Below are 14,909 nucleotides of genomic sequence, written 5' to 3' on the forward strand. Positions count from 1 at the left end.
TACTAGCTTCTTGCAAGGATTGGCCCAGTGGGAAGTGCTGAAGCATGACTTACATGCTTGAACAGCGTGCCTGACTACTTAGCAAAAGCTCAAGTGTACAAACAGCAAGAATTCTGTTCTTCCTTCCACATTCAGCCAAACAAAGGCAGAGCAAAAATGACTACAAATGTGTATGGTAAGTTACATAAGAGTAATCATAGTGGATCCAAAGTCTGTCTGGTTTGGGAGCTTGCTGAGTAAGAATGTGCAGCTATAGAAAGAATATATTCTGAATACTTGCTCTGGTATGTAAACCCAATTCCTCTGACATTTCTCCCAGCTTCCAAAAGTCTGCACTGAGGATTCATCACTGACAATTTTGTGTTAAATAGTCAGTGGATTTTACTTACACATTTCTTTATACCTTCCCTTTCTCCCAAGATTCTGTATCAAATAAGTTATGTGAAAAAGAAATTTGTGCTATTCATTTTAATTGTGCCGTTTAATTGTCTTTGCATGATGATTTTTGTCGATGCTCCTTGGCTTTTGTTTTGTACAGTAACTAATTCCTCTCTATTATTCCTCTTTTCCTTGTCATTTACAGGGCTGTGTATTGTGAATGTAACCAAACTCCATCACCATTTTCCAGGCCACACACCCTCATTTATTTAACCTCTCCTTGTTCAAGAAGGTATCCCCTTTCTCTCCTCATCCTTGCTGTCTTTATTGCACCCTTTCTTGTTCTACCATATTTTTTCATAGAAATCTAAGAACCACCACTGCAGACAGTGCCCAAGAAAAGGATCCACAATTACACAGTAATTACTTTTGGTTTGTTCTCTTTCCTCATCAATTCCTAAAATGCTCTTCAGGTTTTCTGATAATTTTGCCAATACAGTATAAGGACTTCTCCCCCCCTCCTCCCCCCCATCCTCCCCTACATACTACTTCACATTTCTCAAAGATAAATTTAATTCATGTATTATTACCCAGCCTTATATATTCCTCCACAGCTTTCATCATTGTGGAAGCTTTCATTTCTCCTACTATGGGTAATTTTGTACAATTGGCAAATGTAGACATGTCATTATTTGTCTCCTATAGCTCATTAATTATGAATACAAGCTCTTTCTTTAAAGAAACAAAAGGTTTGTTCAAGTATTCAAATCAGGTGCATTTTATTCTTTTCACTGCTTCTTCACTGAAAATTTTCTGTTAGAAATGAGCAAGGCTATTGTGGAGTTTCCCTTCTTGAAATTAGGGCTGTGGACATTTTTTGAGGTTATTTGCTAACAGAGGGTTTTGAATTTGATTATACCCAGAGCACTGTAACAAAACTGGATTTTCATTAAAAAAAACCCAAATCAGCTCAGGTTCTGTGTAATCTCTGTACTGGAGTCACATGTTCAGTTGTGTGTGAGGTGAAAACTTAGCATTTCAAAATTCCTTCTTTGTATCATGCCATGTCATTGCATTTACTGGCTCAATATGGGCAGAAGAGAAATCTCCAAATATTATTTCATTATCTTGCTATATAAAACCTCTAACTTCCTTAGTATGCCAGTCACTGTTCCCATCCAGGCTGGCTGGTGAATAATTTAGCCTGCACATGATGAGTCTCCTATCTGAACATGTAATTTAAAACAATTTTATATTACTCACTGATAAAGAAAGGAGGTTTCTATAATGCTTAGAACTATTCCTCCACTGACAGAACCTATTGAGTAATACCCCATTATAAATTAGGATCAATGTTCCACATGTTGCCTTCCTCTTGTCATGTTGAAAGAGTTATTTTAGGTTTATAGCCTCCTCTTCTAAACCCAGGTGCTCCTCTTTATTCATCTTCTTGTAAAGCATCTAGTAGTTGTCTGAAGACACATATTTGCTCTTCATGTGTTTGCTTTTTGTTATGTCCTATCTAAACTGAACTCTGTTGGCCCCTTCTATTTCCTGTCTACAGTTTGTCCCTTGTTTAAGGATACCCCCCTCCCCCTCTCTTCCCCCCATACTATTTTGGCTTTAAAGGATGAGTTGAAGTGGCTCTTTAGGTCTCACTTATTTCCTCTGTAAGCCTTACTCACTCTCTGTAAGTCAGCATTCTGCCATGTTTTTTAAAGATGATAAAGCAGTTTTTACATGGAAGTACCAAGAGGGTAAGATGCTTGCAGTACTAATGATTCCATTTCCTTCTAGCTGGAACCAATCCTTCCCATAGGCTTGTTCTGTTCAATTAACCCATCTTCTTAATTGGACTACACTTCTGTTCCCTTTCCTGCCAGCCCTCAACCATACTTCAAGTCTCAGCCTCTCTATTTTGCTTACATATGGGTTTAAAAATATTGCACAGTAAAATTAAGACTTTAAGCTTCCTACCAACTTCACTTTTGGTTTTGTGCTGTATCTTCACTACAACTCTTTTCAGGGTATCTTTTCTCAGACTATCTCTGTATTTTTATCCACGTGTGCTATGGTCACTCATCATATCTGCATGACAATTGTGGACATTAAGAGGCCTACCACCACTATATGACCCTGTGACATAACTGGCATCACAAGCCCAGTTAGCAATATGCCCACTAACAGCCTCCTCCACTTCTACAGTTTCTGTTGCTTCTTTCTGTTACCTGGGATCCCAGCTGCAAAGGGATAACCTCAATGTGAAAGGAATGTGTTAGGGAGACCTCATCTATGGTACCACTTCCAGCCTTCCAACATGAAGCTCTCTGCTGCATAATATCAATAGTAGAAGAGTTGTAAGGATAACAGAATGGTTCAACAGTGTTTCTGGAAGTTTCATCACTGCTGCTGCTCTGTCTCTTGCACTCCTCTTCAGTCACCATGGACACAGGAGATAGCATTTTGTCTCTGAGGACCACATGCACCATAAACATGCACAAGTTACCCACCTAAAGAAATAGCCCTAGTGACAGCAACTACAAGGGACTTTTGCTGAATTTCTTTGTTCCGACTACTGGCTGTTTAGAGTTGGGATTCTGGGTTTACTTTGATGTGTGGAAAGGAATACAAGGCCTTGTTTTAGTCTAGCATTAAGTAAAAATAAATATTGAAAATACATGGATTTTTTGTAATTAGGTTTTGTCTTGTTGGGTTTTTTTCCTTTGGTTCAGCCACAGTGTTAGTCCCAGATCCTCCATCTCTCTCTCTGTAGCCAAATTCCTCCTGTTTTTAGCACCCTCAGTTCAAGGGCACACTCCGTGCTAGGACTCTTTGTACTCAATAGGCTTTCATTAGCAGCCTTAGATTTGTACCTGTGAGGTTTCAGCCACACACTTCACCTAATTAGGCTGTTGCCTTCTGTTTCATAATGGGTATTATTAGTCAAAGGCAAGCTGCCACACTGTGTATCAGTGAAGACTAGCAGTTTGCCATATAGCCTCTTTTTGAGCCAAATTCATATACTAAGGTTTGGAATCAACTGAGCCTTCTAAATTAAACTTGCAAATTTGGTTCAGACTCTCAGTTAGACTTTCTGTGGCTCATATATAGCAACAAAGTGCCTAGCAGTAGTTATGTTAACAGCCAGCAGTTAGACAAAGATAGGACGCTGTATGTTTGGATACTGTAAGAAGGATCAGATAACAGAGAAAGAACATTTAAAACATACCACATTCACTGGCTGATTCACCCACCAACTGGAAGAACTGCTGAGCAATTTTCAGGTGATCTCTCTGGAAGAAGGAAAAATAGTGTAAAGAATCTAACATGAGTTCTGGAGTTGACACTACAATACACAGTGAAAACATGCTCTGAGATAAGGAGCAACTAACAGACAAAACAGGGCTGAAGTAAAACCAGAAAAGGTAAATGTGCCACTGTAGGTGCCTAGATACACAAGAACACTGTAGAAAGCAAACAGTTTTTTGGGAAGCATGGCACAGAAGCCAAATTCAGCTCTATTTATTGTCAGGACTAGCAACAGAGATGCACATTTCACTTCCTCTGGATTCAGTACTGCACAGAAGAAGATTAAGAGACTGTGAGAGCCTGCCTCATTCACTCCATTCCAGCCCCTACAGATTTGTTCACATTCTACTGTTGGCAAAGCTGGAGAACCTCAGAGGCTTCACTCACCGAGTTCAGTTCTTGTCCAAGTGCTGCATTTACCACTCCTTTGAGGATATACTCCTGAAAAGAAGAAAAGTAATAAGGAAGAAAGAAGACAGGGTGCAGATTTCAGGAGGCACTTAAGAGCCTAGATGTAGGTTAATTTTATTTCTAAATTCCACTCTATCTCCAATCAATTTCATAAGTAGCTGGTTCTGTGATGCTGTGATAGTGCTTCAGCACAGTAGCACAAAGTTACCCCTCCCCCCAAACCACTTTACTTGCTAGCTCATCATTTCTGCTCAATCTGTGGGATGCAAAAGGGTAGCATCTTTTCTGGTAAGTCTTATGCTCAAAGATTTGCACCAGAAGGAACACCTTAACATACTATCATGCCCTCTCCATGACCAATAACCAAGTGCAATGCTATATAAATCCACAGATTCCACTTCAAGTATGCACATCAGTTATTCATAATTACCCTTGCTCCAAAATCCATAGCTTTCTCATCAGGGCAAAAATATCCAAGGGTTTGTGCTCTGTGGTCATGTTGCTCTACAGAAATTCAGAACAGGAGTGGGTACCCTGCAATCTCTCCTCTGAGATACAACCATAGTTTAAGTCTTCCTTGAACAAGATTTTCCTCAGTGTGTCACAAATAAATTGGTCTTATTTAAGTCTTATCATTAAGAGTTATGGCTATAAGCCTGTTTTAGTTGGTACTCAGTAAATCTGGACAGTCCTGTCACATATGTAAACATGGAACAAGACAGACATCTATACAGACCAACAATGAAGTGCAAGAAAGCAATCTGAGAGTACCAGCAAGCAAGCTAAGTAATCATTTTAACCCACTGCCTCTCTTAACAGGTGCCAAATTATTATCCTATAGACATCATGACAAAGAAGACAATTCAGATGAACTGAAGGAGGATGTAGAAGTAGTTTTGCAAGTCTTAGCAGTGAGTTCCTTCCAAGTGTGGGTGAGAAAAATGGGAAAAAAGCACAATATTCTCATTTCAAAATGTGATTAAGAGTAGTATCATTTCTATTAGGCATATACACAGGGAAAATGGAGGCTAAAGCACCTACAGCTGCAGAAAACTGTTCAAGTAAGCCTTGCTAAAATGGAAAATGCAAGTGAAAAGCAACAGCAGAAGACACTTCTCAGCACAGAATCACTAAATCTATGTTCTTGAGGTTTTCATTTTCCATCCCTCCATCTAATCCTCACATTCACTCATGAAAGGTCTCTTTCATACCCAGCTATGTGACCTTTGGAAAATAAACTGTAAAGAGGAATAAATCAAAGAGTAAAGATGTTGGAACAGCCACAAAAGAGAATTACAGTAGTAGCCAAGGGACAGTGCAGCTTCCACTTACTGCAGCTGAAGTGAGATTAGAAAAGACCTATTATTTTCACTGTTTAATTTAATCTAGCTCATTTTTATTGATATGGCTTCAGGACAAACCACATTCATTTGAGCTAGCAGGTCTGAGGGATGGCAACCATTAACTAGGCAGAAGTGACAAGAAGCTGTAGCTGAAAGAGACCTTTTATTTATGTACTGATGGTCAACTCCCCAGAATCAAGTCTGCACCCAAGAAAGCTGTAATCTTAGTTGACCCCAGGTGGTACAGGAATAAACATGTTATGTTATGCATGCATATGAAGTCTATTGTTGATAAAAGGATAGAGAACATAAGAGTTAAGAGCAGGAGTGGGGCAAGCTGTCCTGAGGATATCACTTTTGTACATGGCAGATTTTGTGTCAATTTATAACCTCTGTCTTTATGTACCCACGACATCAGTTTTCAATTACCTGTGGAGCTGTGGGTTCCAGGTCCTTAATCAGGTTATAAGCCTCTTGCACATCACCTTAAATGGCAGACATTAGATTGCATGATAACCAATAGCACAGTGTATTAGACCAAGTCACTCATCCTCTACAGCATTCCCCAACACTTACAGGCTAAGAAATAAAGCATTTAGACAGGAGGAGAAAGGTAACTATAAATCATTGTGAATTTATATCACAATGGTGATGGTTTTCTAGAACTCAAATAACAAACACAGAGTGAGTAATAGCTTCTTTATTACTACAATTTTCCTAGTAGAGATGACTTGTCCCCTTTGCTTATAATCCAGTGGCTCGCTTCTCAACAGTACAAGGTCAAGATAATAAATCCATCATCTTACTGTCTTTCCTCTTATTTATTTACCCCTCAAGGAGGATAAGGTAATGTGATTCTGAAGGGAAACTACATCTTTTCCTCATCAATATTTCAAAACCTGTCCAGCAGCTCTTACCTGAGCCTAATTCTAACAAGCAAAAGGCACAATGAGCACAGAAGTTTAAATGTAAAGCTGGAATTCAACAAGCAACTTCCTGTGCAAGTAAACTGAAAAGATCCTAAAGTTTACCTACATTCAAAAAAATATGTTTGGACTAGGGTTGACTTGGTAAACCAAGCCAGCCAAGATACCCTTTTTACTGGCAAAGTTTTGTTGATACAGCATTGCACCCAAGCAGTCATCACATCACCTTACATTACATGACTGTGGTTAACACCTACTCGTCACTCAGGCAGTCAACCCACCCTTGAATAAAGCAACACAATGGCAGAAAAGGAATGAGACTGAAACTAAACTCAGATAAAATTCAAAGGAATCAGCCAACCAAGAGGAGAAACAAGTAGAAAATCCTCTCCAACTGATTCTGGCTACCTATCTGCATTCTTTAAGAGTTGCAAAACAGACTTGGAATGAAACATCCTGTTCACAAACTGCAGCCTTGTTCACAGTTCCTTTGGCTCAGGTATTGACTGTGCAGAATTCTATTTAGAGAAATACCATCCTCACATAGTCAGGCAAAAGTGAGATCCTCTCTCTAGAAACATACAAACATCACTGTCCCTAAAGCCATCTCCTGCAACCCAAGAGCCCCCAGTACTCTGCTAAAGTGGAGTTATTTGTCTGCACACAATTAAAACCTTTCTCTGCAAGCCATGGGAACTCTAACTTCACTATTTTCCAGAGAACAGAAAATGAAAGGAATTACCTTTTACTGCAAAGAAACAAACAAAGCATTTCATTGAACACTCAGTTGAGATCAGATGAATGAATGAATGTCACCCCTGAAGCTATAAAAGAACCAGAAGAAGGTGTATTTACCTTGCTGGAGATAGTAAATCACAAGATTCAGTCTTGCCTCAGGAATAACATCAACCAGAGGAGGCAGGACCTGCAAAGCCCCTTCTCCTCCTCGGAACACCACCTGCAGAGAAAGGCAGTATATTGGTAACCGTGTATGAAAATGTTGTCCATTATGTCTTAGTTCAAGGAAATTAATCCTTAAATTCCTACAGTAACAGCAGGAAAGGGTCAATGGTACTGGCATTAGCATAATCCCTGCTTTAATAGGACTACAGAATTACAACGTGTGACCATCTTTATTCTGAAGAATATAAAGTGTTTAATCCATCAGTAAAGATTGACCTTATTTCAGCATTTAGCAGCTCAAAGCAGTGCTACATTATAGATCACAGATTTTAAAGACTAATATGGTCTGAGACAAGAGTGAGAGGAACACACACAGAATGACATTTTGCTTGTGATGTATTCACATGAAAAAATCAGACTAACAGCTCCACATGTATTTAGAACGCCACAAGACCCAAAAGTGAGGAGGAGCAGTCAATCCTTTACACCTCTAGTTTCACATGACAGTTCCTCCACCAAAATCTAACACTATTACTGAATGAATTGCTGGCCAAAAGCCCAACATCCACAATAAAAGAATATTAATTCAGAAAATTTTGAAAGCAGTTTTAACTTGGCAACAAGGCTGGGGAGAGGCCTTCAACACAAGCCCTATGAGGAGAGGCTGAGGGAGCTGGGATTGTTTAGCCTGGAGAAGAGGAGGCTCAGGGGTGCCCTCATTGCTCTCTACAACTACCTGAAAGGTGGCTGTAGCCAGGAAGGGGTTGGTCTCTTCTCCCAGGCAACCAGCACCAGAACAAAGGGACACAGTCTCAAGCTATACCAGGGGAGGTTTAGACTTGAGGTGAGGAGAAAGTTCTTCACCGAGCGAGTTATTCATCATTGGAATGTGCTGGCCAGGGAGGTGGTGGAGTCACCGTCCCTGGAGGTGTTCAAGAGGGGATTGGACGTGGCACTTGGTGCCATGGTCTAATCATGAGGTCTGTGGTGACAGGTTGGACTTGATGATCCTCAAGGTCTCTTCCAACCTTAGTGATACTGTGAACTCTTAGACTCTTAGGGGGAAAAAGTGTTAGCTTAAAAATGACAAAGCAAGCAGCAGCTCATCATTATGTAAGAGCAATCTGCTGTTACTGCTTGTTCATCAAAGTATTAATACTGCTGCAGGGAAAAAATAACAGGTGATTAGTGACTCACTGCAGAACACACAAGGATTTTGGCTTTTATCAACACCTTTTGCCCCTAGAACTCCTTGTTAATTTCTATTTGGATGATGACCATTTTCACAAGTTACCTCAATTCCACTCACGTTGTACTAAATAAGAGTTCTAGGTCATGCATTCTGACTTGTTTCTAAAGTGTCCTCCCCAAATATCTTGCAGAGCTCTTCTTACAAGAGATGAATTATTTCAATACACCTCTGGAGGTAAAAGCAGCATTTTTATTTTCTTGACACAGTCTCAAACTGACAGAAAACTTCCAGAGGAGAAAAATTACACTTAGTATCATAGTATCAGTCAGGGTTGGAAGGGACCACAAGGATCATCTAGTTCCAACCCCCCTGCCATGGGCAGGGACACCTCACACTAGATCAGGCTGGCCAGAGCCTCATCCAGCCTGCTCTTAAACACCTCCAGGGATGGGGCCTCAACCACCTCCTTGGACAACCCATTCCAGGGCTTCACCACTCTCATGGTGAAGAACCTCCTCCTCACATCCAGCCTGAATCTCCCTACCTCCAGCTTCATTCCATTCCCCCTAGTCCTATTACTACCTGAGATCCTGAGAAGTCCCTCCCCAGCCTTCCTGTAGGCCCCCTTCAGATACTGGGAGGCCACAATTAGGTCACCTCGGAGCTTTCTCTTCTCCAGACTGAACAGCCCCAGCTCCTTCAGTCTGTCCTCATAGGAGAGGTGCTCCAGCCCTCTGATCATCCTCATGGCCCTTCTCTGGACACGTTCCAGCACATCCATATCCCTCTTGTACTTGATGGTACACTTATTACGAAGGTAGGACTTCTGGAATGGGACTTGCATGGCAGCAGAGACTCAATCAGGTCAGCAGTCCTGGATACAAACTGTGCACCAAAGACAACTTATTCCAACTACAAAGATTAAATCTCAACAATTATTCCATTTTATGAATCATCAAGTATAGCTCTACAAATGAGAGCAGCTCATATTAAATGCATTACTCACCAGATTGTGCTTAATGAGCTCCTTGCCAAACTCCAGAGACGATGAGGCACTGTCTGTCAACTTCTTGAGCTCTGCCTGGCATTACATATATTACAGAATTTGAACATGAAAACAAACAAACAAACAAGCACACAAGCATAAATAGAACTTCATATGAGCTCTAAAGCTTATAAAAAGCTATCTCCAGCAATCCTGGGTCACAGGAAGATTTTTGCCTTCCAGCTTCTTTGTGATCATTTTAGCAGCTGGGTAATACTTATAGACAGAAGGTCTGAAGCAGACTGGGAAAACCATTAAGACCACTGTGCACACATGTGGACAGAGGGCTTAATATGCAGGGGAAACTGAAATAGGTGGCATTCCTAAAGAAGGACACAGTAACAAGGTAAAGGGCACAGGTTGGACTTGATGATACTTTGAGGCCTTTTCCAACCTTATTGATTCTATGATTCTGTGATCAACATCACTGGTTAAGACAGATAACAAGGAAAAGAAAGCTGTATGGAATCTTGAACTCAAATAAAGGTGACCTGAAGGGCCATCCAATAGATACCTCAGCGGCCTTCCCATCACAGAGTCGGAAATGGTTACAAGCCTTAAGGTTAAGAGCAATGGTGCTATCAGGAACTTGCTGAAGATAAACAGATAGCACTTCCTGTGACACTTCATAGTAATCCAGCTTGTAATAGCATAGGGCCACATATACATTCAGAGCCAGGTATTCCCTGCAGGAAAGAGGATTAAGGACAACATTTAAATCCCCTCAGATATACTACAGGACATTCAAATCTCACACCAAGTTCTCATACATCTACACATCTTCCACAAGGACACCAAAACTGGGCTTTCTGGGAAATGCTTACTTTAGAGCCCTATGTTGTAAGCTACAATTGCACAGCCTCAGATTCACATTAGTTTTTTTAACAGCAGCTACTGCAGCTGTAAAGAATTATCTACAAAACTCCTAATTTGCAGATCTAGGAAATGGTGGCCACTTCATTCTAAAGAAACACACAGAACATGAGGCCTGTATTTGGCCTGGCAGAATAGGATTTTCTATGCAACACATGCAAACACATTTACTATTCACATAACACTTAGAAAATGTTTTAATGGCTCTTACAATCTTCTACCAAGTACAATTAGAAAAAACTCCTTGCCATTACAAGTGATCAAGAACTAGAAAAAACTAGACAGAAATAAGACAGGCATTTGTGAGAAGAAAAAGTAAAAGGAGATTTGTTATGAAGGTGTTCAAGAGGGGATTGGACATGGCACTTGGTGCCATGGTTTAGTAGTCATGAGGTGTTGGGTGACAGGTTGGACTTGATGATCTTTGAGGTCTTTTCCAACCTTATTGATTCTATGATTCTATGCTAACGTTACTCATTTAGCTTTAAGTGATTGCTTCTGTAGGACTTGGAAGTCAAGAAGCTTTTCCCCAAGCATTATATAACATACTTATATACATCATGATGGACTTCTCTGAAGCATTGCAGAAGAGATACTGCTGAAAGGTAGCTGTACATTCTGGACAGCAGTTTCTCTTTTATTTAACAATACTTCCAACCACCTAAGAATTCAATTAAATTTCTTCCTTGTTACATTCTGAATCAGAAGTTGCAAAGCATAATAGGCACAAACACCAGCAAGTGTCATACCAGGATAAACAGAAGTGGAAAGAATGCAAGGAACTCTCCACATAAAAACTAAGAACCAAACCCTTCTTAGGAAGGTTAAGAGGTGAGGGAGAAACCAACAAGCAAGGGTTGCTGAACTGGCCATTGGGGCGGGGGGGAAGGACAAAGCAGGTACTTGACCACATATGATCTCAGAAGAAGTAAAACAAGCAAACAGAAGTCTGAGAAAGAATTCCCCAAAGAAAGCAACAGAGACCAGATGTCTTTCTAAACATGCGTACTTCAATAACGCTTTGCAATGAACAAACTTGAGGGGGATGCAACTTGTGTACATTTTGTGGTGGGAAAGGGATATAGTCATTGGGGAAAACTCCTGCTTTCAGAAACCCAGCAAGTAAATGAATTCAAATACCAGCAGAGTCAGAGACACTGGAAGGAGGCTTGGAGCAGAGGTGCCTACCGATGATAAAGGAGAATGCGCCTGTAGATATCAATAGCTTCTTGGTAGTGGGACCGCATGTAGTGGATAGACGCCAGGCTAAGCTGATCTTCTGTAATGTCTTGCAGATTCTGGTGAGAGCTCATCAGTTTCTTCTCATCACTGAACTAAAAAGATTGTGACACATTCTCAGAAGAGTTGAGTGAGAGAAATGTTTTAATGAGCTGGATTAGCTTTGTCCTTGTTGGCAAACAGTAGGTGATTCATAGGAAACACCTGGAAAAGCTCTGGTACAGTTAATGCAACCACTGAGCCAAACTTTAAAGCAGCAGACCAGTTGAAACTAGATAAATGTGAGGCTAAAACTAAGTACACATTTTCCTTTCAGGTGTGATTTAGACATAATTACATGTCACGTGCTTTAATGGGTAGGAGAGGAAGAGCTGAATGAATTATTTCACAAAGAGAATTTTGCAACACAAGATTTGACTTTCCCTGTTTGTAGATCCAAATCTTGCTTCTCACAGACAGCAGAAAAATGCAAGACTTGTCAACAGACAAGCACTAATTTTCACAGGACTTCTTTACAGCACTAGCAAATTCTCTTTCATCAGCCCCTTCAAATTCCAGTTTCTTTAACTAAATGGCTTATTACACCTTGAGTCCTGTGTCCAGTGCTGGACCCCTCAGTTTAGGAAGGAGGTTGACTTGCTGGAATGAGTCCAGAGAAGGGCAACAAAGTTGAGGAGGGGCTTGGAATGCAAGCCCTATAAGGAGAGGCTGAGGGAGCTGGGGTTGCTTAGCCTGGAGAAGAGGAGACTCAGGGGTGACCTTATTGCTGTCTACAACTACCTGAAGGGAGGTTGTAGACAGGCAGAGGTTGGTCTCTTCTCCCAGGCAACCAACACCAGAACAAGAGGACACAGTCTCAAGCTGCACCAGGGGAGGTTTAGGCTGGAGGTTAGGAAGAAGTTCTATACAGAGAGAGTGATTGTCCATTGGAATGGGCTGCCCAGGGAGGTGGTGGAGTCACCATCACTGGAGGTGTTCAGGAGGAGACTTGATGGGGTGCTTGGTTGCATGGGTTAGTTGATTAGGTGGTGTTGGATGATAGGTTGGACACGATGATCTTGAAGGGCTCTTCCAACCTGGTCTATTCTATTCTATTCTATTCTATTCTAAAAAGCACTGCTTTATAGCACGTAACACACAAGGGCAACAGCAAGGAACAGAGTTAAACATACTGGTGATATTTTTATTACAATAGTGAAGTTCAGGCTATTCACCTCATTAGTCTAGTGCACTTACTGCAGTGCTTCCCTTTGCTTCCCTACTGCTGAATCAAGAGTAATTATGAATTTCTCTTACACAAATTCTATCTTACAAATTTGTTTTTCATCTGTCTGCTCAGTTTTCTTCAAATCATTTTCCTCCCTCTTTAGGCCAGTCACAAATTGGTATTCCAGTACCAAAGCAAGAGAAGTTGCTTAACAGAACTGAAGGCAATGGACTTCCTTTATTTCCAAGACTAGTAATTCCTAGCTCATCTAGGTATATTACTCAACTTCTCCTTATCACACACACCTGCATCAGAGGGCTACAAAAATGTTGCAAAATTTCTCTCTTAAACTTAACAGAGATTTAAGTAAAAAGAATCTGACATCAAAGCTAACACTGAGGATTCATACTTTCTCTCAACTCAGTCTCTTTGGCAGCACAATAGTCATTAAGCATAACACAGGATGGTACAAAACCAAATTGAAGGGAAGACAGGCATGTATGGTAAGTGAAATAAGCATTTAATTGTTGAAATTAAAGTAAATTGTATGCTGTAAACAACATTACTTCTGGGATACTGAATAACTTAGGAGGATCAGACGTAGCATCTAGACCATTTTGGTCAAGTTGTTAAGTATAAGCCAACTCTAAGTTAGGAAAATCATATCCTTGCAAGGAAAAGAAAAACAGGGGCTCATACATTTCTGATTCTATTCAAGTTCCAGGTTCCTCCTGATCAAAAATACCATCAGGTTCCTATTGTATGACTTATGTGAAATGCATTGTGAAGACTTTCCTTGGATACATGCTAAGGGCATCTGTTCTGGGATCATGTTTTCACACTAACTTTCTCCTCCACTTTTTAATACAGTAGTTATGAAAAACATTTGTTCTCCTGCCACCCCAGAGACTTTCATTATTCTGCCAGGTTTGCAGCATAAATTTCACATCACTAAATTGAAAAGAAAACAAAGCAAGCATGAGTAAAGAAAAAGACTTCATACCTTATGTGCCAGGTGAAAGAGTACACGGTTCTGGAGAGGACTCTTTGGTGCTGAAAGGAAAACACAGTGAGTATCACTGTGAAGAACAACTCAGGGTGTCTCCCTTCTATTTCAAGCCCTCCTCAGCAGACATGCATCCATCCATATTCTTTCATTAAAGAGTCCAAGCCCAGTTCTTCACTGACACAGCCTTTTGCAGGTCATGCCCCAGGGTTGTTTCTACCTATTTTAGAGCAGTTTAAAGGCCTCCCTTCTTCCCATATTCACTCCCTGACCACTAAAGTCTCTATTGAAAATGACTTTTCATTGGCCTCTGTCTTCCATGAGCCTTAAAACTTTCAGGAACTGCACTATCATTTCACTGCATGGCCTGCTGGATAATTCTCTGGGGTACTTTTGTGACACATAGCACATCACTTTTTACAAAGTAAAAAAGCAACAGAAAAACTCCTGATCAAGGCTACTGGAAGTGTCACATTTGAAGTAAGTCATGATTTATAATTCCAGGAATCTTGCCAGCTCCCAGTGTATTGCAAACCCCAATGCTATACCATTTTGTAACATACACACATTACTTTATCCTTAGTTCTAATATTTCTCTGTCCTTAGAAACAAAAGACACACGAAAGAATCCTACAATCAGAGCAGAAAAAATTCCAACTAAGATACAGCAGAGATTTAAGGGAGACATCTCCTTTCTAGAGCCATTAAGGTTCATGAAATCTCTTGCTCCAGCAGGATTAGGAATTCTATTTAACTCACTTCATGACACAAATTGTTAACTGCAGAGCTTTAAGTCACTAGAGAGAGCCATCAGGGTTCGCTGAGAGTGACAAAGGTCCTTCGTCCAACAGAGCTATTAATTTCTCTTGCAAACAATCTTCCAAAAAGCCTTTCCTTGTTTCCTGCATTTTCTTTAGCCTACTCAGTTAATGAGCACTCTTATTGTTGCTCAGACCAACCAGCTGGCAACCCACGTTCCACAGAAAGGATATACAGGGAATCTTAACAAAAAGCAGAATTACTTACTGTGCTTATGAGGCTGGAGAAGTGCAGAGTTAGCAAAGCAATGGCCTGCAA

The 14,909-nt window shown here is 40.6% G+C and overlaps 1 protein-coding gene across 2 annotated transcripts in view; it reads right to left on the reverse strand.

Moving 5' to 3' along the window:
- IFT56 (intraflagellar transport 56) overlaps positions 1-14,909 on the reverse strand; it is a 46,607-nt gene that overhangs the window by 13,140 nt on the left and 18,558 nt on the right. For both annotated transcript variants that reach the window (XR_010987827.1, XM_068142612.1), the window contains exons 5-12: positions 13,830-13,879; positions 11,569-11,714; positions 10,022-10,193; positions 9,469-9,543; positions 7,223-7,325; positions 5,871-5,926; positions 4,075-4,128; positions 3,608-3,671 (exon numbers count right to left, since the gene is read on the reverse strand). Coding sequence is in view for 1 of the 2 variants with exons in the window: in XM_068142612.1 (XP_067998713.1) it covers positions 3,608-3,671; positions 4,075-4,128; positions 5,871-5,926; positions 7,223-7,325; positions 9,469-9,543; positions 10,022-10,193; positions 11,569-11,714; positions 13,830-13,879 (720 nt within the window). In the remaining variant the exon portion in view is untranslated. The remainder of the gene's footprint in view (positions 1-3,607; positions 3,672-4,074; positions 4,129-5,870; positions 5,927-7,222; positions 7,326-9,468; positions 9,544-10,021; positions 10,194-11,568; positions 11,715-13,829; positions 13,880-14,909) is intronic.

The sequence above is a fragment of the Melanerpes formicivorus genome, unplaced genomic scaffold (genome assembly GCF_026170545.1).
Source record: "Melanerpes formicivorus ecotype bairdi unplaced genomic scaffold, bMelFor1.0.p_v2 SCAF_8, whole genome shotgun sequence".
Lineage (NCBI taxonomy): Eukaryota > Metazoa > Chordata > Aves > Piciformes > Picidae > Melanerpes > Melanerpes formicivorus.